This window comes from Drosophila kikkawai, chromosome 3R (assembly GCF_030179895.1).
Source record: "Drosophila kikkawai strain 14028-0561.14 chromosome 3R, DkikHiC1v2, whole genome shotgun sequence".
Lineage (NCBI taxonomy): Eukaryota > Metazoa > Arthropoda > Insecta > Diptera > Drosophilidae > Drosophila > Drosophila kikkawai.
The window spans coordinates 35,756,418-35,783,655 of NC_091731.1; the positions used below are offsets into that span (position 1 = coordinate 35,756,418).

Sequence of the window (27,238 nt, forward strand, 5' to 3'; positions counted from 1 at the left end):
TGAGCGTGAGGAAAATGTCTGTTTATTGTCCAAGCAATTGCTGAAATTAACAAAGAAATTGCACGATTGCCGTCCAGGGAATAACGTTGTTGTAAAATAATTACATTTTGTATATGAATGTGTGTGTGGGAAAAAAAGAAAATAAAATACAACAAATGAAATAGAATTCTTTCTTCCTTTGCTGCAAATGAGTCCCTAAGAACCCAAACCCACCTTACATAAGCCCCGAAATGTGTGCTACGAAAAAGCACGCAATGACAAAATGAGGGAAAAAGCACAGCGCCGACCAGCGACCACCGACAGGTGAGAGAGAGTGTGCTTGTGCTACCGAAGGAAATTGATTTTCTTCGCACGACGCGAATAGAATTTTATTCAAATGTGCTCAACTGGGCGAGAGTAATGGGCCTGGGAACGGAAGGCTCACAACATGACTGAGGAAGGGGAGAAAAAACAGGAGCCTTTGCCAATTGGCCGGATGCCCGGCGGTGGAGCAGGCGCATGCGCCATGTATCCTGCGCCATGGAAGGCGCACGGCAGTGGCGGGGAGCAGATCTCTCCGAACGGCACAACATTCCAGGCGCACTCCGTCGTCCATGAATACCGACAAAACGAACGAAGAGGCGAGAGCTCTGCCCGTGGCGCTGGGCTGTCAGACAGAAGTTACCTTTGCTCCTGCCCGGACGACTGAACGCACGCTGCTGCCGTTAGTCGCCGTAGTCGTGGAAACACTCCCCGGAGCAGCTCCCAGAGCCCAGTTCTTTTTGTGAGCCACAGCGAACGGACCCAAAGCCAAGCCAGAGCTAATCCGAGCGAAGTGTGCAGAGCGAGCGTTGACGGGTAGAGTGCTTGACGGGTAGAGTGTCAGTGTGTCCGGTGTGTGCTTTTTGGTGTGATTATCGCGCGCGCTCCGTTTACATAACACCTCGCGCGCGTTTTTGACCAGGAACAAGAGGAGTCGTCCGTCCAGGAGGCAGACCAGGTAGTCCAGGAAGTCGCGAACGTGGCGTCCAACGAGGCCAGCACCAGCGCCGCGGGCAGTGGCGCGGAATCCGCCGCCCTGTTCTCGAAATTGCGTAGCTTCTCCATTGGCAGCGGGCCCAACTCGCCCCAGCGCGTCGTGTCCAACCTGCGCGGCTTCCTCACCCATCGCCTGAGCAACATCACACCGAGCGACACAGGTGAGCAGCAACTGAGGACCACCAGGTGACCATCACTGGCACTGGCTTGCATAACGTGTCCATCTCCGAGTGGGCATATAATTAAAATTAAACAACATCTCGCCCGCAAACACTTGAGTCTGCCAAGTGCTTCGTCCTCGTCCTCAAAGGCTTCTAGCCCATCAGCGTTGTCCTTTGGCATATACCACCGACCACCTACCCAGCCCTAGCCCCCTCCCTGGACATGCTTAGGTATATATCTTTTTCATATATATGTATGTATAGACTCTCCTCGCCACTTGCCACATTTCACAGGGTAGACACATTTTATTTATGGCCCCAAAAAAAGAACGAAACTCGTAGGTTCGTCGTAGGTTGGCAGGTTTCACTTCGCTCAATGGAACGTTTCGGAATGGAACAGTCACCGTTCGAACGCTGAACGCTTCTTATGTAATTTCCAAGGAAAATCAGGTGCCTTGGGTGGCGGGGAAAAACAAGGATAATATTTTATGGCTCTTTAAATATTATAAAATTATTTAACCTGAATTATTACCATTCGTAAGAGGTGATAAGTAATTGTATTGATGATTTAAATCATTTTTATATGGAATCTAAAAACATTTTATAAACATTGGAGTAAAATAATTAGATTGAAATACAAATTTTACTGCTTGAGTTTAACCTTTTTTTTAAGTTTTAAATTAATGGACTTCCTAAGAAAATAAGAACTAGGACTATTCCTAGGAAATTCTTGAATATACTACATAAATTATCGAAAATTATACTTAACAGTAAGGTTCGAGAAAATCGTTAAAGGATATAATTTACTGCCTAATATTTTATAAATTTTGAAAAAGCCCAATCTCCTATGATCCAAAGAAATCTTAGGATCAAAAACTCTAAAAATTCCCATAGTTTAAGTACTTTTCAGTCAGTTTTGCGTTCACAAATAGCCACTCAATTAGTAGATAGAATCCCAAAACAACTGCCATCATTAGATTGGACAGACTAATCAAATTTGTGTCGGTTGCCCCATTAAATCATTACAAGCCTTGTCTTGGAGGAAAGTGTCGATGGTCTAGTCCCGTGGTCTGGTTAGAGTTCATCGAGGAAGTGACATCGACCGACGACCGACGACCGACACCACTGACATACCACCAAGGAGCCACCTGCCGGAGCGAAGCAATTTTCTCTGGTACTGCGGCTGCTGCATAATGAAGGCAATAAATATAAATTTCACACACAAACACAAACAGGCAACGACGACGGCGGCGGTTGTCGTCATTAGATTGTTTGCCTTGTAGACGCGTTTGTAGCGCTGATGTGTTCATAGCGGTTTCGTGTCAAAACAAAAGGGGGGTTGCTGGGCATCCCCTTTATATTCAGCCTCCTTCCGTTTCCCCGTTTCCAGCCAGGCCCGAGGGGATGGAACAGAGACAAAGGCTGGCAGGAAGGTAGCTCGTAATAAGCTAAACGAGAAACAAGTAACGCATTTGTCTTGATGCTGTCTGATAAAAACGGACCAGGACCAGGGCCAGGACCCGGACCAAGACAGCAGCTCGAGGGTTGCCAGCATAGAGCCATCACAGGCCGAGGAGGGGGGAAATGCGACAAGGAGCTGGGGAAAGTAAGGGAAAATGGCAAAGGGAAGGGAAACTGAAGCTAGAGCTACATCAAAAGTCGTCGTAAACCGGTCGCTGATGGTGTTGTTGATTGCTCCGCTTTTGCCCAGCTACAAATGGTTACATTTTAGGCCTAGAGTTCGATGCTGGAAATTAGCAATTTGCCAGAACAGTTAGACTATCGCACCCATTAATCAAAATTGCACTACAAGAAAATGTGTAGAGATGATATTGAATACGAAAACAGATTATGAAGATTGTAAAATTTACAAGGAGGTAGATTTTAGGATTATATAACTTTGGGTTCTAAATGGTTTATCGATAGATGATTTCAAAGGAAGATTTTTCATGGCTTTGCGAATTATATTTCAGGAACTATCACTGCATTTTAGAAAGGAAGTTACTAGATAACCATTGTTCAATTTTCTATATTTTCTCTTGGTGTAAAAGGGTCCTGAAAAAAGAGCTCCCTAAAGGTAAATTACTTTCATCTCCTAACCAAAAAAAACTGGCAATAAGTGTTGCAAGTCCAAGTAATTTATGTGCAAATCAATTTGTAATCCAACGCTCAAACGCTGACCAAAAAAGGGATGTTCGATGGAAACTGGCCATGTGTGCGAATAGCAAGGACATTAGACACGCAACCCACCCACGGGCAATGGTAAGAGGAAACCATTTGGCACTCACTCCTCCCCATAGAGAGCTCCCCGTCTTTAGGGCCACGCCCAGTTAATGTTTTGATTTATGGGCAGCCCCCCACTAAAGGGGCTGCTCATACGCCCCGTGGTACAAGAACAGTGGCATCAAAATGGCGCCTCTGCTCTGCCTTTTGTGTGCTCCTTTATTATCCTACAAGGGAGCCCAGAGACCAGGAGACCGGGAAACCAAGTTTGAAACGGATCCTCGGGCTAAGTGGCTGCTGGTCCACTGGGAGTTGATAAAAGCAAAACAGCAGCAGCAATAAAGGCCATAAAATAAGAGCTATAAGAGGGGGTGGCTGCAAACACGTTTCCCTTGAAATGGATCCACAACCGAAATTGACATTTTGTGAGTGTTTCCAGGAAAAACTTTTGCAATTAAAAAGTATTCCAAGCTAAGCTAACCCAGTTAGAAAACTCATGCAATCGATTGCGTCAAAAGACAACGGACAAGACAATTAAACTTGAAACAGAAATGTCACCAAGACAAACACTTGGCATTTGGTCGACGGAAGAGGGTTAAGGTAGCCGAGGCAACTGCGGCGCCCAGTTAATCGATCAAGAGTGGCCAAGGTGAGCCCACCGAAGAGTGCAGTAAGTGGAGGCTCATTAGCTGACCACGGTTCATTAGAGCCAATTGCTCAGGTGCCGGCGCCAGCTAACGAAGTGAGTTCCATACGTGGCTTACGCGCCGCCGAACACAGCCACGTGGGGAGAGGTGAACTTCCTACAAATTCGATTTTTCTGTTACACTGAGAAGATAGATTGCAAATTAATAATTTGTTTTATATTTTATATTTTAAAGGAGAGGAAAGGATACTTATCGGTGTTTAGCAATGAAAGAAACTCTTCATCTAAACGTAAAACTTTCTAAAAGTAAAATTTCTAAAATATTTTCTTTTATTATTATTTCCTTTGGAGCAAATAAAAGAAAGAGCTTTTAATATTTTTTATTTTTAGGCTTTAAAGAATGTCACAAAATTTGTGTTATAATATTTTTAAAGTATAGAATATTCCTTAGTAAATTCCCTTTTAGTAACAGTGTAGAATTTCGACCCCTGACCCCTGCCAGTACACTTCAACCCTTCGAAGAGCCACACCACTTGAACAAAGCAGCTTACACCACTTGCGGGGAGTTTTACAAGCCCAACTTTTCGATGGGGTGTCCAAGGGAGAAATGATGGTATATCTCTGGCCTTATGAACACTTGTGAGGATTTTCCGCTGCCTTTTGTCAAGTGCCTGCGTGCGAAATGCGGCTTACCATAAATATTATGATATATTTTATTTGCTGTTTATTTAAGATCCCCGTTCCGAGCCCCCTTTCAACCCCCTCAAATGTAAGAGCAAAAACAGAATGGCAAATGGTCTAGATTATTAATTTTAATGGTATACGAGAATATACGCCTTCGTTTTGGAGCCCCGGGTAGCCATGGCGAAGCGCCAAAGCTCACGTTGCCATCATCTCATTGCAAATGCAAACAGCCCCCGACACGGGCGATATTGTATTTTTTATGTCTTACCCTTCAGGAGAATGAAATTGTATTTTACGCTGATTACCTCGTCAGACAGACGGCAGGCACACCCAGCTGTCCACGCCCCCGCAGAGTCGCAGGCTGAAAAAGCGAATGTAATTTCATTCGTGGCCCCCTTTTTTCCTTTCTTTTCTCGGAAGCAAACATCCTTGGAAGGTTTGTGAAAAACGACAGGAGCAGAGAGCAGCTAGCAAGCTGCGGATGTTCCCAGGGTTACGGTTGCGGGTGGCAAAAGTCGACGATCATCCTGCCATTGATGTGAAGGCGTGAGATGTGGGTGGGCTTTTTGAGCAGAGAAAACTCGTGAATTGATGGCCCAGATCCCATTTTGCACTTTGTTGTCTGGCAGAAGATTAAATTTCGTCTTACTAAAAGGCTTCAAAATTTGCCTTAAAGTAAGGTTAATATTCAAGAGAAACTATTTACTTTTTGTGAAGAGAAATGTCTTGGAACAGAATCTTGAGCTCTATCAGTGTATTCAAATATTGTACATTTATTAACAAAAAATATTATCCTTGACTCCTACCTAATTCTTAATCTCTTTAAAGTCCTGCTTGTTTTTTTTCTGATATTTTATCCATTTATTTAAAACAAGATTGTGGCATAACATTCCTGGGCACCTGAAGCAACCCCCACAGCTAGTCTATTATTAACGAAGCAGAAAGTAGAAACTAAATTTGGCCCAGGAAAACAAACACATGGGCTGTCATAATTTACTGCGGTGGAAGCTGCATAAAAGATGAACGCTTGGCCTGCTAATTGAGCCGGAGTCGGAAGTTGCCGCTCGACCCCACAGAGCAACATGAAAGCAGCCCAAAATCCCCCAGCAGGAGGGCCGAACAAAGGCCACTGGGCTGGGGCTGGAGCTAGACCTTTGACTGGGGCGGAATGAAAATGAAACTCAAAGCAAAACGAAGACTGAATCGAAAATGTTGTATAAATGTTTATGCATCCGGCTGGGAAATTCGTCAGCTGTCCACGAAGCTTTGCCAGACAGGGCGTAAAAATCAATAAAATTATAAAAGCGTAAATATAAATTGCTATAGCTTATACATAAACATATATGCACAAGGAATAACGCATAATTGGGTGTGTGTTTATGCAGTTGTCTGGGGAGTGGAGTGATAGAGGAATAAGTTTGAATATATTAGAAGAAATATATTCCTTTAAAGATCTGAAAATAGAGAAAGTTCTTTAAAATCCTTATATTTCTCCTTTCTAAGAGGTGTCATAAAAATTCCTAGAAATTTAAAACCAAACAAATTATGTAATAAAATGATTTATCGGCAAGAAACTGTAATAGTTTGAAGCAATTTACAAAGTATTAGGTAGGACATATTAAAGTAAAATATTCAAGTTTTTGTAGCATATTTCTGGCTATTTTAAATCCCCTGCAATTTCCGGTACATCCCCTGTATTGTAATTATTATTCCACTCCATATTATCGAACTGGTCACAGTTTGTGGGGCTATATTTCCTGTACATGATAATAATTACTTTTCAAACACATTCACGTAATACATAGAATTCTACATATATCTATGGTGTGGGCCTTATTATAATCAACATGTAGGCACACGTTTCTGCACTTGACTCGAGCAGCTGCAGGCGACCAACCCCTGGTGCTGATATAAAGGCCTGCCAACCACCACCAGCACCACCCTCAGGGTCAAGTGCGGCCACCCACCTGACCCACCAGACCCACCAGACCTGGGCCTCCCTCCTGTTATTGTTGCTAGGGGAAAGTACTCAGGCATGAAGAAAACTCAAAAATTAAAGTCGCTGGATGGAAAAATAAAAGCAAAACCAACGCGTACAACATAATTGACTCATGGGTAGCCCGGGGGCTGTTACCTTACAAACACACACACATACGAGGGTGAGTGCCGCCGCCCTCGATCAGGAGACCAGGCCCAAGGTTGTTGCCGGGGAGGTTTTGGGGCAGATACACGGACGTGGTCATGAAAATTTAATGATAAAACGAAATGTTTTTGTTACGTCTCGCATAGGGCTCATAAGGGGGCGGCTTTCAGGGCACAGGACTGCGGAGGGTGTGGGATTCCGAATGTGGGCAGCAACTCTCATATTTATACCCAGCACACGTCGCATTTTCATGTTTACCAGCAAGGCGCGGGGTGGCTGCTCGTCGAGCGCTACAAGGTAGATAAATGTTGAAATTAGATCAGCATTGATAGCGCTGGCTCAGCTACACCTAAATTTCACGAAATGAAGCCCTAATGAACAGGTATGGGAACCAGGGGTGTCACTTTCACCAAAAAACAAAGGAAATAAAATCAAAGAAAAACGTATTTAAAACGATACAGTAATACTATTATTTATGTAAATATGAATCCCTTTTCTAACAATTATTATTCCAACTAAAACATTTGTTTTAAAGAAGGAAACTGCTTAAAACGCTTTATCCTTCGTCCTGTGATTACTTTTGGATTTGGATAAAAACTGCCAAAGATAAGCTAACATTTCTCCGCAAAAGAAAATTTCAAAATTCCAGCTAAAGACTCTGCGTGGGTGGACTTTCACTCTCCTTTTGTTTCCTTCCGAGTCCTTGCTGCTTGCGTGCTAGTCGAGGGCGTCCTTTGTGTTTGTATGTGTGGGCCAAAAGCAATAATTATAATTGCAGCTTCGATGAGTGGAACCACGTGACTCTGAGGACTCTCCACTCGTTTCTTTTTTAGCTCAAAACCCCACCACAAATCCAATTAAAATAATTGCTCCCCGCCCTTAGAGCCAACGTAGACCTACGCAAATACGCGATGACTTAATTGTAGAATGTCCTCGTACTTGTTCGGTATTTGTTTTATGATTGAAATGTGTGTCCCTCGATTAAAATACAAAAAAAAAAAGTAAAATTAAAAAAAATCAATAAGAATATTGTGTGATCGAAGTAACGCGTTATAATGCTGTTGTGACAATACCACGAACTAAACCTAATACAATACAATCTCTGTTCACCAGCAGGGCAGCCTTTTGCAACACAGAAACAACATTTCAATCATAAAATAATCCCAACTAACAATAAACTAAAACCTAGTTAAGAGAGAGGGCGAGTAATAGATCTTGGGAAACCAAAAAACAAATAAACAAAAACTGCTGCAAGTGGCAGAGAAAATAAAATAAACGAAAAGACTAACGAAATCTTGTTTCTGTGTCGTTAAAGGTTGTTCACTGGCATGCCAACAACTCGTACACCTCCGACTCCGACAACTACACCAAAACATGTAAAACCACACTGCGGCAGGAACAGCAACAGCAATAGCAAGAGCAACAGCAGCAAAGGCAAACACAGTTAACCACAAGCAACGAAAAACCACCTCAAAGAGAAGAAAGAAAACGGAAGCCCGAAACATAACCGGAAACGGCCATATTTGTAGCGAGTGCTAAGCGATTTCCGGCTAAGACCATGATCGACGCCAGGCCACTTTGAGTACAAACCAAAACAGATTCACAAAAGAAAGGAAACCCCCAGATAAAGGGGACATATCGTACTCCCCAACTATCCATAAGAAGCAATCAACATGGCGGGCGCCTTCCAAATACCTGTTATTAACCTCGAGGTGCGCGAAGTCAAGGACATCGTGTGGGAGAAAATCCAGGAGCCGGTTAATCAGCGCCGTCTCATCCTGGTTATTGTGTCCATAGCCTTGTTGCTGGACAACATGCTGTATATGGTGATAGTGCCCATTATACCCGACTATCTGCGTGAAATAGGCAGCTTCGACGATGGGCCCACGCCTCCGCCTCTAAGGGATAATATCACAGGCAAGATCATACCTGTGCACCATGACCACCATGGCCAGGACTCTGCCACGGGCATTTTGTTTGCCTCCAAAGCCATCGTTCAGCTGATGGTGAATCCCTTTTCGGGCGGTCTCATCGACAAGATTGGCTATGATATACCCATGATGATCGGTCTCACCATTATGTTCTTCTCCACGGCCGTCTTCGCCTGCGGCAGCAGCTACAGCGTCCTGTTCTTTGCCCGCTCGCTGCAGGGAGCCGGCTCCGCCTTTGCGGACACCTCGGGACTCGCCATGATAGCCGATCGCTTCACCGAGGAAAACGAGCGCTCGCAGGCCCTGGGCATTGCCTTGGCCTTTATCAGCTTCGGCTGCCTGGTGGCACCTCCATTTGGCGGCGCCTTGTATCAGTTCGCTGGCAAGGAGGTGCCTTTCCTGATCCTGGCACTGGTCTGCCTGCTGGATGGCCTGATGCTGCTGCTGGTAATGAAGCCCTTCAAGGAGCAGATCAAGCAGAGCAAGGAAGTGCAGGACCAGGTGATACCCATTTGGCGTCTGCTCATGGATCCCTACATCGCTGTCTGCGCCGGGGCCCTAACCATGTCCAATGTGGCGCTGGCCTTCCTGGAGCCAACCATTTCGCTGTGGATGGAGGATAACATGACCACGGAGAACTGGAAGATTGGTATGGTGTGGCTGCCTGCCTTCTTCCCGCACGTCCTGGGCGTGGTCATCACAGTGAAGATGGCCCGGAAATATCCGCAGCATCAGTGGCTGATGGCCGCCGGTGGACTGGCCCTGGAGGGTCTGTCCTGCTTCGTTATCCCCTTCTGCAGTGGCTACAAGATGCTGATGTTGCCCATCTGCGTGATTTGTTTTGGCATTGCCCTCATCGACACGGCCCTGCTGCCCACACTGGGCTACCTGGTGGACGTCCGCTACGTGTCTGTATATGGCAGCATCTATGCCATCGCGGACATCTCGTACTCCATTGCCTATGCCGTAGGACCGATCATTGCCGGCGGAGTGGTGGAGGCCATTGGCTTCACGGCTCTCAATTTTCTCATCGCCTTCTCAAACCTGGCCTATGTGCCCGTGCTGCGCAAGTTGCGCAACATCTATGACTTTAAACCCTTCGAGAACGAGGCCAACATCCTCATGCAGGACCCGCCGAACAAGGAGTACCAGACCTACGTCATGCACGACCAGAAACCGGTGGAGGGCGGCGTAAAGAACCACCTGGAGTACGGGCAGCAGTACCAGCAGGAGCAGGAGACCAATCTGGATGACCAGCAGTACGACTACCAGCAGCAGCAGGGATACCAGCAATCGGGTGGCTATCAGCAGGATCAGGGCTATCAGCCGGGTTACCAGGAGCAGGGCGGCAGCTATGCCAGCCAGGGACAGCCGCGAGTGGCCAATCCCTTCCAGCAACAGCAACAGCAGCAGCCGCAGAGCAGAGGTCCTGGCGGACCAGCGAATCCCTTTAGGCAAGGATTTTAAACTGTTGCCCGGTCTTAAAACGTGTTCTTTTGCGCATCTCCATGTGCATTCCGTTCGATTATATCTGTTGGACATATGAACTATATATATACTCTACACAAAACACATATACCTACATTTATATATAGTATAATAGACATATAGGCAAGTGGTACGTACACTATAACGAGCATAACATGCAGATAGTTAATACAGCAGCTAGTTAATGCCTTGCACTGCACCAAGTTTTGTATTATACACGAAATGTTGAAGCAACTAACTAAAGGTGGTGATGGGAAGGGGACTCTTTGGTTATCCCGGGATAGAAGAGGGTGAATTAAATTTTTTAAAATATTTAAAGATTCAATTAGACGTAGAGGTTTCTTATTTCTTTATTTAATAGAGGAATTTTTCAAAAATTAGAAACAGGAAAAGGGATATACATAAAGGCATTATAATTTTCAAGATGGGTATCGACATACGGTATTTTTGCACTACAACTTTTAGATAGTCTATTGATATTTTGTAAAAAAAAACCTGTTAAAAAATATCAAAGGAATATAAACCACTTTTTCGTCACAAATTGGCATTATAAAATAATTTTCCCTGAAAGAAATAAAGACCCTCCTCACCTTGGTTAACCAAAGAAGTACTCCCCATCGCTGACAACTCGCATATATGCATCAGCATATATAGCAGCTATATAGTGCGACCCGATCGGGTCGCCTATGCCCTATACTCAGTACTCATGCAGCCGTTTTCGTGTCTATCAGTCAGTGAAGCTAGAGAAACCAAAGCTAGGCTTAGTTAGTTTTTAAGGGGAAACAGCACTCCCGCCATATCAAATACATATACACCTGCATACTATATACAGACATATATGTATCAGATATTATATACACACGCATATATATAGATATATCTATATACAAGTTAGCCATAAGCGGCGTGGCTGGCCAGCGGACCATTTTCGCCCGAAGACCGCCGTATCACAGGCAATGGCATTCCATATCGCAGACATATCAAAAGTTGCACAAATCGGAACCAAAAAAGTAAACTCTTTCGGGTGCCATTGTGGCGGTTGTTGGGCCGGAAATGGATTCCCGGCCAGCCGGGCTATATGATTTCCGGTTTGCAAAATATTTTCTGTTCAACGTTATTTAACATAAGACACAACCAAGGTAACGATACATATCAGAGTCTCGATGGCTCGCCTGTTAAAATTACCAAAAGTGATATTACTTATTGCTACTAGTCTACACCTACATACATATATATATATCGTATCATATCGGTGGCATACACCCTACTTTTAGGCCCGTACATGACCATGTACATAGGTTATATATATATATACATAAAACCAACCAATGGAAACAGAGATCATGTTTCATATTTACCTACCAATCAATTATTATTTGCTTGTCGACTCTATGAGCAAATCGGGCGGACCGCCGATCAGGAGGGACCGCCGCCATAGTAGCTCTTCGATAGCATAGCATATATATAAATGTGTGTACCTTGTCTATAAGATAAAGAGATAAACCTATGGATAATGATAAATACAGTACGATATTTTTGATTCGTTTCGACTGCACACCACTTTTTGAGGGCCCTTTTACGGCCCCTATATATTATACACCTTTTAGCTGAATCTCATGAGAGATTTATTACGTATCTTTATAAGCCAACTGATCTTTTGTATACAACTAAGCATGCGTATATGGAGGAAGTTATGTGTAAATTTGTCAGTTATTTACGAGTATATATATCACAGACTTTCAGCATCCGTGAACATATCAGTGAAACGGCCATTTCGGAACTAGAAACTTGACTAGAAAGAATGAGAATATGTGTATCTTATGAATTACGAAAGCAATTTACAGAAATGCACTGATTTTTGTAGATATATTATGATTTATATATATTTATTTACAATACCTTTAAGTTAAAAAAATATTAAGAAATATTTTTCTATTCAAGAACCCAGCAAAACAAAATTGTTGTCTGTTTCTAAGGTTTGCTTGGTTTACATTTTGTTTTTTAAACCAAAATATGGTTTCTTTAGGTATGATTATTCCTATTTAAAATGATATTATTATTTGTAGGTCTTTAAATACCTAATTTAATTTATGTTTAATTAGTCGACACTCACTTAACACCTTAAATAATTACAAAATGAAAAGGAATAACTATAGAAATACTCTTAGCTATAATATGAATTAAACTCATGAAAAAATCTCCCATCAAAAGTATCAATTAAAACGAAGGACAGGTGACGAAGAGGCGAAAAGATAAAAAGTGTTAAAGCAACCTACATATTTATATACATATATATATGAGAAGCAAAACCATAAAAACCAGAACAATTAATATAGTCAATAAAAAGCATAAATATCATTATGTAACATATTATAAATAGAAGGTTTATTTAAGTAGCTAACAATAGAATTTTAATAACAATTAACCGAAACATAATTATACTTAATGAAACCTCAAAAAGCAATATTTATTTAAGTTTCATCTAAAAAAACCAACCCTGCAAAGTCTTTAAATTTCAATATTTATACTTTCCAAAAATGTTTAAATTATAATCTTTAAAGGTTTAAAACTTTCCCAGGCTTTCAGGGCTGGCTGTAGATAGATGTTACATTAAATTTCAAGCCGTCAAGATTTCAATAGATTTTAACCATCGTTTTTGGTAGAGCGCAACATGTATATGAATCTTCCAGTTTTGGGTTTTCTAATTATATATTTATCTACTGCTAAGATATAACCATCACATAATGTAGTCAAGGAGCAGGATTAAGGATCCTCAGCAGTGTGCCGGCAATGTGTAATAACTTACTAAAGGATTAAGAGCAAATGGAACGCATAAACTAGATGTGTTACTAAGAAAACGATGTATAATAAAATATATATATATATATAAATATATATACATTTATGAAATGAATTACAAAACACGATAGCAGTTAATTGAATGGTTATACTCGGCGTATTACAAGTGTTGAATGTTCAATATAGCATTATATATGAATTATGAATTATTAAACGCTATGGATAATTAATGAATGAAAAACAAATTAATTTTTAATATCTAACAATTACTATATGATATAGGGGATTTTACCTTACCGATGGTAGCACACAGACTTGAATAATTTCATATTTTTTCATATGAGAAATAATATTGATGACGATGAAGATGCCTCTCTCCGACAGTTTCTATGTGTTGTGCGTGTGAAGAAACGTTTTAGAAAATTTAATTGTAAACCCTAGACGAAATGTAATGAGTTTGTAAGTGAAAACCCCAAAGAGTTCAGTTTTGTATTGTATATAAGGCATATATATTGTTAGTTTCGAGTCAAAGTCAAAGTCAGAGTCAAAGTCAAAGTGTTTCAAGTACATATACATATTATAGAGTACAGAGCTAAATTATTACAAAAAGTCTTTGCAACTTTGTTTCGGCTAATGTTATAGACGTTTGTGTTACATATTTAAACAATAATTATTATTACGATAAACAGTGGAAATTATTATAAAAAAAAAAATAAGCAAAAACCAGAAAGATGAAAAACCTATACCTACAATTTTAGCCAGTATCCAAAACCCCAGTTCTGTGACGTTGCTGTTCAATTTCCAAGTCTATCCATCTATATTCTAAACGTAATTATGTTTGTATCTGAATATCACAACGTTCTGCTATCCCCGAAAACTAAAAACAAACCTAAAACAATACAAATTAAGTGCTATGCATATAAAAACACGAGTGCGTATATCGATGTTCGATGACTTTACATAGCTAGAGCCAAAATATCCTCAATAATCAAATGTATACTATACGAGATGGCAAATAATCAGGAACTGCCTCGGCCTGCCGAGCCTTTAATGTATAAGTATCCTTGAAGTTAATTTCAGAGTTTTGAGAGAATTGAAGCTACATAGCAGTGGAAAGCTTAAATACACACAACTCGAACTCTGTAACTCACTTCAAGGATACGCAGCTAAACAAACACACAACTCCCACATCGGTCTATGAATTTATAAATGTATTTGAACTGCATCAAGCGAGAATTTCAAATTGCAAATGCCAGGTTGCAGATACAGATACAGGCAATGTTATGAATAATGAATCGAAATATAACCGAACGTACGAGTATATTAAAGCATACCACGAATACAGATGATATTGGCATGAGCTATAGAGGAACGATAATGCATTATTACAGAGCCACACACACACCCCAAACACACCCACAGCCACACAGGAATAAACAAAACACACACAACAAACAAAAAAAACATGTACTATTGAAATATAATTGTTAACCATGAAAAAAAAACTGTCTTTTAATGGAGAGCGACAGCTCGTCCGATCTATTAACGATTAATGCAATTAATTAGCTAATGTTTCAGGGACGAACGAAGGATAAGAATCTGGTATACAGCCAGGTTTGTGACCAGGTGGCAAGGAAACTTTTCCATCACCCCCAACGTTACATCATGTGTTTGCCAAGGCTGGGGTATGTGCGTGCCCTGGGGCCAGAAATTTGTGTGGAAAATGATTTTATGTTTGCAATTTCCATTAGCAACTTTGGCCTGAGTCACGAACAGCCAGAGCCGGAGGCTGGGCCAAAAAGTTTCCCTCTTTTTATGTACGGGGAGGATGGCCCCAGGCCAAGAGCAACCACAAGAAGGGAAGGTGGGCCTGGTAGGTAACATATCTTGTGTGTATCTGTTAAAAAATATATACAGCTTAACCGCAAAGCCGCAACCTAAGGCCAAGTCAGCCAAATCAGCAGGAATCCTTGCCCCCAGTTGCAATCTCCGCCACAATACGTAAGCAATTTACGCTTTCCGCTTGTTTCAATCCGAACAATTACAGGAATTTTCAATGCCTCAATGCGGCAGTTAATTTGGGTTTGGCGCACAAAAGTATGCTAGGCATTTGCGGCGGAAAGAAGGAAAATAACGGTAACGAGAAGGACCAAAAAGCGCAACGTAGACGGCGAGTGGCCGCCGTGAAACAACAGCACTAAGACCGTAAAGGATTTACAGCTCAATTGCGATGTGCGTGCGACGGGAGAGACGACATGCCTGCCTTTCCCCCTCCAGCATCCAATTCCGATCCACCCTTGAAGGGAATAAAGCCCTTTACGAGCAGCCAAACCGAACAAAAGAAGGAAACTCATTCAGTCGGCCATTCATCGCTTGTTCCGACATCCGACAATGTTATGACCCCGGCAGCATCCCCATGCACTCAAAAAAATTAAAGGATTTCTAAAACATAATTAAAAATTGTATATATATCAAAATTAAGCATATTTTGGGCGCTATATTTTTGTCGATGAATTTACATATCTTGCTTCAATGTTTAAACTCTTCCTGATTCTCCTTACAAAATTTCTCTCTGTGGAACTGCCACCACCGCCTAGACTGGTACCAGTCCCAGTTTGCGGTTGGGGTCCCAATACCAAACCCAATCCCCCCGCTCCCGGAATCCGTATCCCAGCTTGTTCGACGGGTGTTTTATGTATTCGCACCGTGTCGCGCCCCGCTCCGCCTCCTTGGGGTGCGGATTTGTTTTGCCTTTTTAAATTCTTCTCCTTCATTTGCGCCGGTTGCTGGCATCTGCTATTCGGGGCTGGTTCTAATGAGCCACGCTCTCAGGGTCCCGGGGTTGACTGTTGCTAAATTGGAATCATGCCGGCAGAAGAAACATTATTTTTCATTGGGATTACATTTTTATCGCATTGTCTGACAGGCGGCAGCAGTTGGCTGTCGCCGCAGCCCCTTTCCTTCCCCAAATACCATGAATTCGAGCGTGATTTTTGCAGCTTAATAATGAGCCCTCGGTTTACTGACGCGTTTTATTGGCCAGCGTTTAAAGTAGGGGCGTGTTGGCCATAAGCCAGGGGAATCTCGCCTGTTAATGTGCGAAATGTTCTCAGCATCATCATCATCCCATAAATTCAGTCATTATAATCAAAACATACACATATCGATCCGAAACCAAAATCGAATCATGAGTTGGCACAAAAACTGACAGATACGAGCAAATTGAAGCAGACAGCTTAGGGGAAAGGGGAGAATACATTTCTTGGGGGTAAGTCCGGAGCCGGAACTCCACAGAATCAGCTTTTGTAATGGTGCATGCATATCTGATTAGCCGGCTGTCGGCCTAATCAGAAGTCCTGGCCATCAATCAATCAATTGGAAAAGTGTCTCCGCCAAGGCATATAATTGGAAGTGATGTAGAGCGGCTTAGTCCAATTTGAAAAGCATAATGTAGATTTTTATGGAAAGTCTATTACCAGGTGCTTGATATTTTATGTTAACTATAGAATAAAAGCACCAACATCTCACCCAAAAGGGAATTCGCTACCATCAGAAAATCTCAATATAAATCTCTAGAGGTTTTAAATCACATTAAACAGATGTCTGAACTGCAATGATTTATTTTTTTCAATGATTTCTTTAGGGAAAACCTGAAAGGTGAAATGGCTTTAAGTGAAAGGAAATGCCCCTGGCAATTTATTTGCTTTCGCATATATTTTGAAGATATGATATTGATATATTTATACATTCTTAAAATTTTTTTGTTTATCTTAAATATATCTGTACATCAACAGCTTTGGGCCTATTGCTCTTGCCAAATAAAGAAAGAAACCTAAACTTTAAAATTAAACGCAAAAATTATGTTTTTAAATGAAAGCTTTTTACATAAAATATTTTGTTTTCATTTTCTTTATATGTAGTATATATTTAGCATCTTTCATAGGTTTTAAGTTAATATTAAAACCAGTTTTCTGATGACCCAGCTTATATTCCAGTCATTACTATGAGTAAACGAACTTCTGACCGTCATTTATTTTCATTTACAATGTTTTCTCTCGGTTTCCGCTTCCGCCTGGGCAGCGGAAAACTTCCTAATTGGAATTTATCTTTAAACATCAAAGTGAAACATGGAGAGTGCGTCCAATAGGTTTCCCTCAACTTTTTGTAAATTGATATTTGCTTTATTAAGTAAGCGACATTAGCCTCATCTCTGAGCCACGGGCAACCCCAAGCTTTAATTACTTAATTTGAATTTCACAACGACGCTCGGCCTAATACAATTTATTACACTTTCCAGAGCTGGCCAGAGTTGGGTTCAGACAGGTTACAGTTCTGTGGTTGCTCCGGCAGAGACAACAATAGAGCGGAGGTCCAAATTGCTGCCACGTGACCCCATTGTGTGATTACCTCCGCCAGCTAGTTGGTGGGATTGGTTGGGGGGGGCATCTTTAGCGAGATAATGAAAAAAGGATAATAAATTGCATTAAATTTGACATCGTTGTGGGAGCGACGCGTGCCACTCCCCAACCTTGCTCCTTTAGTAAAAAGGGAGTACGGTTTGCCTGTTTCTGGTCGTTATTCCTTTCATCCCGATTGCCATAGGATAACTTTTATTAATAACATTATGATAGTCCTTCCTAGAGAGGTAGAGAAGGGCCCCAGCTTTTCAATCCAGGAGAGGGAAGCAGTCACTGGAGTGTCTCTTTTTTCAAGTGGCCAGCAATTTTGATAACAGTTTTACTAATATTATTGGCAATAATGAAATTTAATAAGCTTTAATCTTTGAGGTACTTTAAGAGTTCTCAAGATTTTTTTTGCTCAAAAAGTAATGCAAGCTCAATCCGATTTTCTCCTTACAATTTTCCTTTGTTCCTTATTGATAAATGAAGATGGGGCTTTGTGAAATTGTGTTTGAAAGGTGGACAATAACAACTCATGGCTCAGACCCCTCCTGATGCCGGAAATTCGAGCTACTCGAGCGCAATGGCAACCGGAAGTGCTTATACAGTTGAATTACAGCAATGACAGCTAAAGTTTTTATGTGCCTGTCAGGACACACACTCATACACATGTACAACACGATGGACAGCTAGAAAAGGAAATGAGCGGGGCTTTAAGCCCGAGAGTTTTCAGTTTCCGGTGCCAAATTTTATTGCATTCTCTTTCGAGGCAGGAAGCCTGGCCAAGACAATAAATGGCAAACTTGCACGAATTTGTACGAATCTGTTGGGAAGACGATAAATGGTTTTGGGTCACTTCGGCAGCAGTAATTTGAACTATGCAACTGAAGATAAGGGAAATCAAATCAAGGGTTGGCTCAGCCATTGAATTCTCCATGACGCATGGGCTATACATCTTGCTTTGGTTTCTATTTTTTTCGGGGGGGGGGCTGTCACTCAATCGATAAGGTATGGGTATAGGTATTTTTCGGATACCGCTGGCGGCATCGAAAGCACTTGAGGCCGCTGACAGTGATTAACTAGTCTAACGATTCTAACAAATTACTCAACAATTTAATTTGGTGTTCAACAAGTGGTTAATCAGCGATCGTTGTGTCGCATTTTGCTTGTTTTCTTTGTTCCTCTAGGATGGAAAGACTCGATTCTGTCGATTCCGAAGAAATGGCTCTCCACCGCCGAGTCCGTGGACGAATTTGGATTCCCTGACGTGAGTACAAATTGATTAAACAACAAAATTCGAATTCCCCACTCTTTTTCCCCAGCAAATATTTGCGCGGAGGGCTGCTACTTGAATAATTCAAAGACAAACACACACACAGACTAATCCTGTTTGTTATAATTACAAATGCAAATAAAGAGGAGGGCTTTTTGTATGGCAACGTCCTGGCAACAACCTGGCAGGGTTTTCGCCGGGCAAACAAACCTGAAAAACCAACCTAAGCCCTACAAAAGCCTCACACTCACCTGCAAAAAGAGCACAGCAGCCCGGGGAACAACCCCCAAAAAAGGCCGAGTTAGACATCAAAATTGTAAAGGGGATACCACTGACAAGGACACAACTGACAGGCGGCAGGATATTGGGAATACAAAAAAGATTTCAGTCGCTTTGAAAGCCGAGAAACAGGAAAACTCCGAAAGTCAATGACATGTTGACACTTTTAACGTTTCTACAAGGTTTTTGTTAAGTGCAGAATTGTGTTTTTAGCAGCAGGTAGACAAGCTCAAGGTCGACATTTAAATATGTATTTTTAGCTAAAAGTTAGTCCTGAAATATGTGATATATACTTTGAATTTTGTATCTTGTATTACTTTAACCTGCCACAAAATGCAGACCCCTCCAAATCCACTGGGGAATTCTCAATTAAAGTTTCCCAAATAAAAAATAGAGGGTGGCTTTTCTAGGCGAGGAAAAATGTCAAGGAGCCTGAGGACAATGTCAGATTCAAGCATTGCCAGTTCCCTTCTTTTTTTGTGATTTGAAATTCAGTTCCCAGGGGCATAAACTTGTGTTGTTGCGTTGAGGGAAACTTTCCATTCAACGCTCGATAATGCCATGCATACAAATGAGGAAAAATGGGGGAAAAATTGGGGAAAGCCCTGGCATAGCCCAGAGTGTCTAAGATGAGTGGATGTGAAATAAAATTAAATTTACAAACCCTTGCAACCCTTTTTTTCTTCCTTTCCAATCCAGACTCTACCCAAGGTGCCCGTTCCACCGCTGGATGAGACGATGGCCGACTATATACGCGCCCTGGAGCCGATCACCACACCGGCCCAGCTGGAGCGGACCAAGGAGCTCATCCGGCAGTTCACGGATCCTCAGGGCATTGGACCGCGATTGCATCAATATCTGCTGGACAGGCGCGAAACGGAAGACAACTGGGTGAGCACCTAAATTTATATATCATTTATTAATAAATATTTATAAAATATATATAGGTTTGGTGAACTTTGATTAACACTTTTTATTTATGGTTATTGTTTCCTTTCAAGGAATTTGTTAAATTAAAAGAGAATTTGTAAAATGCAGGGTATATTTCATTCCAAGTGCGGATAACACTTTATTCAGCCAAAAAATTGTGGGTTTGGATGCGATCGTCTCGTCTCGTCTGGAGTTTACGTGGCAGTGGGTGCCTCGCTGGCCACCGGGGGTCCGTTGTTGATGATCGGAGCGGTGGGCACCGGCGTCTGAGGAGTGGGCACATCGCTATCACCGGGAGACGGAGGCTGTGGCACATTGATGGTGGTGCCCGTGGGCGTGTTGATGCCGTCGTCGGTGGTTGAGCTAGACCCGTCGGAGGGACTCTCAGTGGGAGGCTCAGGAACACCCGAGGTAGTGTTAGTAGACGGAGCCACAGTGGTCGTTGTGGAAGAACTTGGAGCCTCCGTGGTCGTAGTGGTAGTGGTTGTAGTAGTCGTAGTAGTCGTAGAGGTAGAGCTAGTGTCCGCCGCCAAGGGCACGCAGGTGGCATTGAAGGGCAGGCCCTCGCAGTGGGTGGTCGGTAGGTAGGTGTCGCAGGGCTGGCACGTCTGCAAGACGTAGCTGAAGTACTGGTTGTTGGAGCAGGTGGTCAGGGTGGTGGTGTACGAGCTCACACCCTTGGCGCACTGATAGTAGGTCTGGGCGTTCTCGTAATTCGGCAGCTTGACGGTGGCCGTCGGGCAGTTGAGGGGATCGATCTTCTCCGTGTACTGGGGCGTCCTCGAGCACTGCTGATACGTCTGGGCGTTGACGGCCACCAGGGCGGCAAATAGCACAAAGATTACTTTGGAGGAGGAGAATCATTATCGTTAGTTAGGGGCTACATCCTGGCTACATCCGCTCTGGGGGGAAGGGACCGCTCTGCTTACCGGCTTTCATGTTGGCTCCTACTGTTAGTTTCGGGCTAATTGCGAGACTGGAAGAGATTGCGTCTGGCTGCTAACTCGGCTCACCGATCACTGATGCACTCCAGCCGGCTCCAAAGCCTTTTTATGCCTCCGTGGGCCATGTCAGACACGTTTAATCAGCCGCTGCTAGATTAATTCGTGTCTTGTCGACCGGGGTGCGAAATTGAAATCAGCAATGCCAAACGCAACGAACCGCTCCTAATTGCGCCTTAGACTCGCGCGAGGGCGGCCCCGAACTGCTTCGGGTAATCTCGCCCAGATAAGGCCGTGGGCGGAAACTATTCTGAGTGGAGACTAGGAACTAGGAACCTCTCATTCTGAGTGTGTCATATCAATTAGCATGGCCGCTAGATCATCTTCTCCGGCAGCAAATGACTTCATTGAGTTTTCTGCCGAATTGGAATTCTCGGCAATTTATCTTTTGGCATTCAGATAGCAGCCGAAAAACTTCAGAACATCATTAGAACGTTGGGGAACCACGGTCTTGGAGTGCTTAGAGCGGGTGATGTTAATTCTTGAAACTCATGGGATGCCTTTTTAACAATTGGGAGTTCTTAGGAAATCCCACGTATAGCCCTATTTTTGATACTACCAAATCCCTTTACGATCTCCAATCTTTACTATATTTTCCCTAAGATTCTAAGTGTCATATAATTGTCTATATATCATATCCAGTATTTATTTCTCTCTCGATTTATGTCAATCACCATCTTGAGGTCGGTAAGCAAACGGGAAGCTGATGATGGACCTAGTAAGGCTAAAAACATATGCTATTAATCTTTGATAAGATCTTTTTGAAGATGATCTTTGAAGAATTTGTCCCAAAATTCAAAGGTTTATCTTTCTTTCTGTCATAATTAAATGTCATTATATATGTAATTCTAATATTATGACAAAATCAAATAATTAAAATCTTTATTCTTATCTCACCCCATAACAACAAGGAATAACCAAATAGTTGTCAGCTCTGACATTTTGCTCCTATCTGTTCCTCACCTTTTCCTTATAATTTTACATTATCGGAATCGTGTTGGTGTGGCATATCAAAATATTCCGTAAATAACAAGAAATCGCAATCACTTAACATTTTTTTGGACCCTCTCCCTCTCTTTCTCTCTTTCGATAAGGAAGTTCTGGAAACAACAAGCCTATTCCCGATACCGTTCCCCAACCTGAGAATTATAGAAGAAAGTCATTGCCGCCTTCAAGTTAGATATTTAATTACTTTAAGTTGCTATTTAGAGTAGTGAATGGCATTCCGCTTGCCTTACGGTGGCGATCTAGGTCGTGATTTGGGTTTAGAGTGGAATTGTGGTTCTTAGGCGGAGGCTGGCTTCTTCTGGGCCTTGCTGGGAGGCGTGGGCTTCTTGGCGGCCTTGGCTGGAGTGGGAGCAGCAGGCTTCTTGGCAGCAGCCACGGGCTTCTTGGGGGCAGCAGCGGCGGACTTGGCGGGCACTGGAACCGTGGGCTTCTTGTGGGGCACTGGGATGGGACGCTTGCCAGTCTGAGCCACAGGCTTGGCCACATCAACGATGGCTGGCTCCGGAGCAGGGGTGGCTGGAACGGGGAGAGCCTCCTCCTCCTCGGGCTGGTGTTCGTGGTGTCCGTGATGTTCGTGGTGCTCATGGGTCTCGGACTCGTGCTGCGAGTGTCCAGAGATCATTGGCGGCACCTCCTCGATCATGTTAACGGTGATGGGAGCCTCGGTGGGCAGGACATCCATGGGTGGGGCTGGGATATAGTGAGCGGGAGAGGCGCACTGCTGCAGGACGAAGGTGAAGAGCTCGCCGGCGGGACAATGCACAGTCAGCTGGTCACCACGTACACTCTGGCAGACATAGTACTCCGAGTTGCTGTGGTAGCTGGGCCAGCGAATGCCGATCTCGTTGCGGGTGCACTGCAGCTTGTAGTCCATGCGGGCCTGGCTCAAAGCCAGCAGGCTCAAAAGGGTTAAGGCGAACACTGAAAAAGGATCGATAAAGTTTTATTTACATTTCTAGGAGGAGATCCTGCACCCGCACCTTTCATGTTGTTGCTGGGTCCGTTGGTTATCCGTGAATGTTCAGGGGAACTGTGGTACTGCTCTTTCAGTCCACCAATTGCCATTATTTATACCAACTCTATAGCATCTCTTTATCAACGATCAAGTATCTGGTATCAGCGATCTTTTCTGTGATTTTTTCACTGATGATGGGCCGCTCCCAAAACAAATTGTTCCAAAATTCGTAACTAATTGAATTTGTGTCGAACAAGCAGCGGAAAAGGCGGATCCTCTAACAACTTTTCCATGTAGCGCCCTTGCCAGCAAACAAAGTTAGAGATTAAAGTTACATTTTATGTTTTTGGAGGTCAGGTAGAACATAACAAAAAAAAAATTTAATAGTTCCTTCATTTTATCCTTACATTAATAAATAATTTCAAATTAATTTCATCTCAGGCCTACCACTACTGGCTAAACGACATGTACATGAACATCCGCATTCCCTTGCCCATTAATTCGAATCCAGGCATGGTGTTCCCGCCTCGTCGCTTTAAAACAGTCCATGATGTGGCCCACTTTGCCGCCCGGCTGTTGGATGGCCTCCTAAGTCACCGCGAGATGTTAGACAGCGGAGAGCTGCCCTTGGAGCGCGCTGCCTCCCGGGAGAAGAACCAACCACTATGCATGGCTCAATACTATCGCCTGCTGGGATCCTGCAGGCGTCCGGGCGTGGAGCGCGACTCCCAGTATCTGCCGTCGCGGGAGCGTCTTGCCGACGAAGATCGTCATGTGGTGGTGTTCTGTCGCAACCAAATGTACTGCGTGGTGCTGCAGGCCAGCGATAGGGGCAAGCTGTCCGAAAGCGAGATTGCCTCTCAGATCCTGTACGTCCTGAGCGATGCACCCTGTCTGCCCGCCAAGCCGGCACCAGTGGGTCTGCTCACAGCCGAACCGAGGAGTCGCTGGGCCCTTGATCGCGAGATGCTGCAACAAGATGAGCAGAATCATCGCAATCTGGAGTTGATTGAGACCGCCCAGGTGGTTCTGTGTCTGGACGAGCCGCTGGGCGGGAACTTTAATGCGCGCGGCTTCACTGGCGCCACGCCCTCTGTTCACAGTGCTGGCGATCGAGACGAGACGAACATGGCCCACGAGATGATCCATGGCGGCGGCAGTGAGTACAACTCTGGAAATCGGTGGTTCGACAAGACCATGCAGCTCATCATCTGCACCGATGGCACCTGGGGCCTGTGCTACGAACACTCCACCTCCGAGGGCATAGCCCCTGTCCAGCTGCTGGAGAAGATCTACAAGAACATCGAGGAGCATCCGGATGAGGACACTGGCTTGCCGCAGCACCATCTGCCGCCCCCGGAGCGTCTCGAGTGGCACATCAGTCCGCAGATTCAGGCGCGATTTGGCCAGGCTTGCCAGAGCGTGGACAAGGCCATTGACAACCTGGATTTCTACGTGTACCGCTACCAGGGTTATGGCAAGACCTTTATCAAGTCGTGCCAGGTTAGTCCAGATGTGTACATCCAGCTGGCCCTGCAACTGGCCCACTATAAGCTCTACGGCCGCCTGGTGGCCACCTACGAGAGTGCGTCAACACGGAGATTCCTGCTTGTGAGTAGAAACAAATTTTCCGATGCCAGAACTAGTTGGAAATTATTACTATTATTTTTCAGGGTCGCGTGGACTGCATCAGAGCCGCCAGTACGGAGGCGTTGGAGTGGGCAAAGGCCATGTGCCAAGGCGAGGGCGCCAATGTTCCCCTGGAGAGCGATCGCGAGGATGAGGAGGAGTCACGAAAGGTCAAGTTTAGCATTTACAGTGTGGGTATTCCGACGTATAATACCCACCTCTGTGGAATAAGTAGCTTATCTTTGCTCCCACCCACAGAAGGACCACCTGCGTGAGCTCTTCCGCTGCGCCGTTGCCCGCCAGACGGAGGTGATGGTGAAGAACATTCTGGGTAATGGCATCGACATTCCACTCCTGGGTCTACGAGAGGCCAGTGTGGACGTCACCGGCGAGATGCATGAGCTGTTCAAGGACGAGTCCTACAATATCTCGCAGTGCTTCCTGCTCTCCACCAGTCAGGTAGTAAAGAGCCAGGAACTGGGGTTCCTAGCCAAGTGGCTCCTTGTCACTATGCACCACCTTGCACTGATATTTCACCTCTGCACCACTTAATCTAAATTCTTGCACCACAGCACCAACCACTATGCACTCACCAGCGGCACAGGTATGCCAGGCATCTGCTTAAAAACAGTATACAGAAAGGGTATTCTTTATTCTTTGATACAAACACTCAAGTAAATCAAGGATCCTTCTAATACCTTCTTCTTCAAAACAACCCCCCGAACAGGTGGCCTGCAGCACGGACAGCTTTATGGGCTATGGACCGGTGACGCCCCGCGGCTACGGATGCTCCTACAATCCGCAGCCGGAGCAGATCGTCTTCTGCGTGTCGGCCTTCTATGCCTGCGAGGATACGAGTGCCTCGCGCTATGCCAAGTCGCTGAAGGAATCACTGGACATTATGCGAGATCTCCTCCAGAACTAGGCGAACTCCGATCGTTGATTGTCGGAGCAACAAACATATCAGTAAATGTACCTTGTAGCAGGTTAGCGAACGAATCTAAGTAAGTGTAACTAGCAACCGCCCGGGCGTTTCATTTGTGACCAAGCACCACCAAGCGAGCCACCCCCAACGAGGGTGGGAGATCCAAGAAGGAGGAGGAGGACGAGAACGAGAACGATAACGAAAATCGGAATCGAAAACTAATGTCAATCACTACCATGTTGAGACAGAACTATAAATGCAACCCATTCGCTTTACATATCCGTTTACCCCCAAAGGTAACCCCCCAGTAGTGGAAAATATAGGGCAACTTTAGTCAATTAAATGTTTTAGAGCCATTTTATGCGCCAACTGTTAGTGCTGTTATATCTGAGTGTGTTACTTGTGCAATATCAAAAAATATAATATATATAAATCGGGGCTAACCGAATTAGCTGAGCTTACACCTTGTTTAACCCCAACTAATGTGGGTATGACATTGTATTAAAGTGAATTAATTAAAGGTTTTATAAGAACTTTGAAAGAGACAATTTAATAAAGATATATATCAATATCATTTGCAAAATATAATATTGAATTTCTAAATATGCAAAAATGTTATTTAATTTATTTTTTTTGTATATTATAATTATTATATTTTTGTTTATTTTGCATATTAGTTTTGAATACATTATTAAATCTTTATAATGCAGTGTCATACCCTCATAACCACGTCTTTAACTCGAAAGAAAGCCCACAAGTATGCAATACTTTATGTTACAAGAGTTGAGTTTCAAATTCGTTCTATATATAAATGTTACAAGAGATACTACAGCGAAAGCTAAAGCTAAGCAGCAAAAGGAAAAAAAAAATAGTTAAACTTAAACCCCCCTATGCTTGTTACTGCAATTTCTTTGCTGTTCGTTTGAGAATTTATTAATTGAAATTATAAACTACTATATAGTGTCTGTTGAGATGTTTCCATATATATTATAATCGTGTTTTAGAGAGCAAATGGTATACCGTAACTAAGGGCTTTTTGAATGGCATATATATACACAAAACCCTGAATTAGGCAGAAACATAGAGGAATATCTATATCTAGAGAAAATCATGTACGCGTATAGACTTGAGACGTAACAATACATATCAGTAAATTTACAAAAATCCCCTAAAAGGGAGCAAGAGGGATATAACTATATATATATATATATATGTTTGTCTGTTCAAACCGTTAGTGAAATGTATATGTTTCGGTAGTGATGGGAGGCTATCAATATTCTACAAGAGCGTTTACATAAATATTATATACGTATGTTATTTACAAGAGAAATTATATATGAGAAACGTTAAAGGACAACCAGATACATAATAACATTATAAACAAAACTAGTTGCTGTGTTCATTGTTGCTATATATGTATGAGTATCGAGTATCTTCTAAACTGTTAACCGAACTATCTATCCTGTATTCGATCTGTGTACCATTACGTTACCTTAACCTTACCGTTCGGTTTGTCGTTAAGTTTGTGACTTGTTTCCAATAAATGTATGCAAAAATAATCACCAAACAAATAAAAATAAAGTGAAATAAATGCATTGCGAACCAAGACCAGAGCATTATTCCTGACCTACAAATGATCTGGCCCTGGGAATTATAAAATATATATACTGGTTTTGTATATAGCTTTGTCTCGGGTATTTCAGTATTTGTCATTTGTTTTTGTGGATATTTCCAAGAACAGATAGC

General features: G+C 43.1%; 4 protein-coding genes across 5 annotated transcripts; 2 read left to right on the plus strand and 2 right to left on the minus strand.

The window, feature by feature from the left end:
• The first annotated feature begins 427 nt into the window (after nucleotides 1-427).
• Nucleotides 428-27,100, plus strand: ChAT (Choline acetyltransferase). The gene is made up of 8 exons (XM_070286267.1): nucleotides 428-648; nucleotides 931-1,178; nucleotides 18,680-18,759; nucleotides 19,744-19,935; nucleotides 23,380-24,549; nucleotides 24,612-24,758; nucleotides 24,826-25,026; nucleotides 25,295-27,100. Exons 1-8 carry the CDS (start codon nucleotides 428-430, stop codon nucleotides 25,490-25,492), a joined length of 2,457 nt encoding a protein of 818 aa, XP_070142368.1. The 3' UTR covers nucleotides 25,493-27,100.
• Nucleotides 1,099-14,582, plus strand: VAChT (Vesicular acetylcholine transporter). Of its 2 annotated transcripts, none has more exons than XM_017182410.3 (2): nucleotides 1,099-1,178; nucleotides 8,190-14,582. In XM_017182410.3, exon 2 carries the CDS (start codon nucleotides 8,548-8,550, stop codon nucleotides 10,270-10,272), a length of 1,725 nt encoding a protein of 574 aa, XP_017037899.1. In that variant the 5' UTR covers nucleotides 1,099-1,178; nucleotides 8,190-8,547; the 3' UTR covers nucleotides 10,273-14,582. The 2 variants fall into 2 exon arrangements, with proteins under 2 accessions (XP_017037899.1, XP_070143014.1); XM_070286913.1 differs by lacking the exon at nucleotides 1,099-1,178 and adding an exon at nucleotides 1,251-1,409.
• LOC108085699 (adipocyte plasma membrane-associated protein Hemomucin) lies at nucleotides 20,084-20,996 on the minus strand. Its single transcript, XM_017182411.2, has 2 exons — nucleotides 20,904-20,996; nucleotides 20,084-20,818 (listed from the first exon to the last, which is right to left on the minus strand). Exons 1-2 carry the CDS (start codon nucleotides 20,911-20,913, stop codon nucleotides 20,169-20,171), a joined length of 660 nt encoding a protein of 219 aa, XP_017037900.1. The 5' UTR covers nucleotides 20,914-20,996; the 3' UTR covers nucleotides 20,084-20,168.
• Nucleotides 22,145-23,014, minus strand: LOC108085701 (uncharacterized). Its single transcript, XM_017182412.2, has 2 exons — nucleotides 22,964-23,014; nucleotides 22,145-22,904 (listed from the first exon to the last, which is right to left on the minus strand). Exons 1-2 carry the CDS (start codon nucleotides 22,968-22,970, stop codon nucleotides 22,261-22,263), a joined length of 651 nt encoding a protein of 216 aa, XP_017037901.1. The 5' UTR covers nucleotides 22,971-23,014; the 3' UTR covers nucleotides 22,145-22,260.
• Nucleotides 27,101-27,238: the final 138 nt, after the last annotated feature.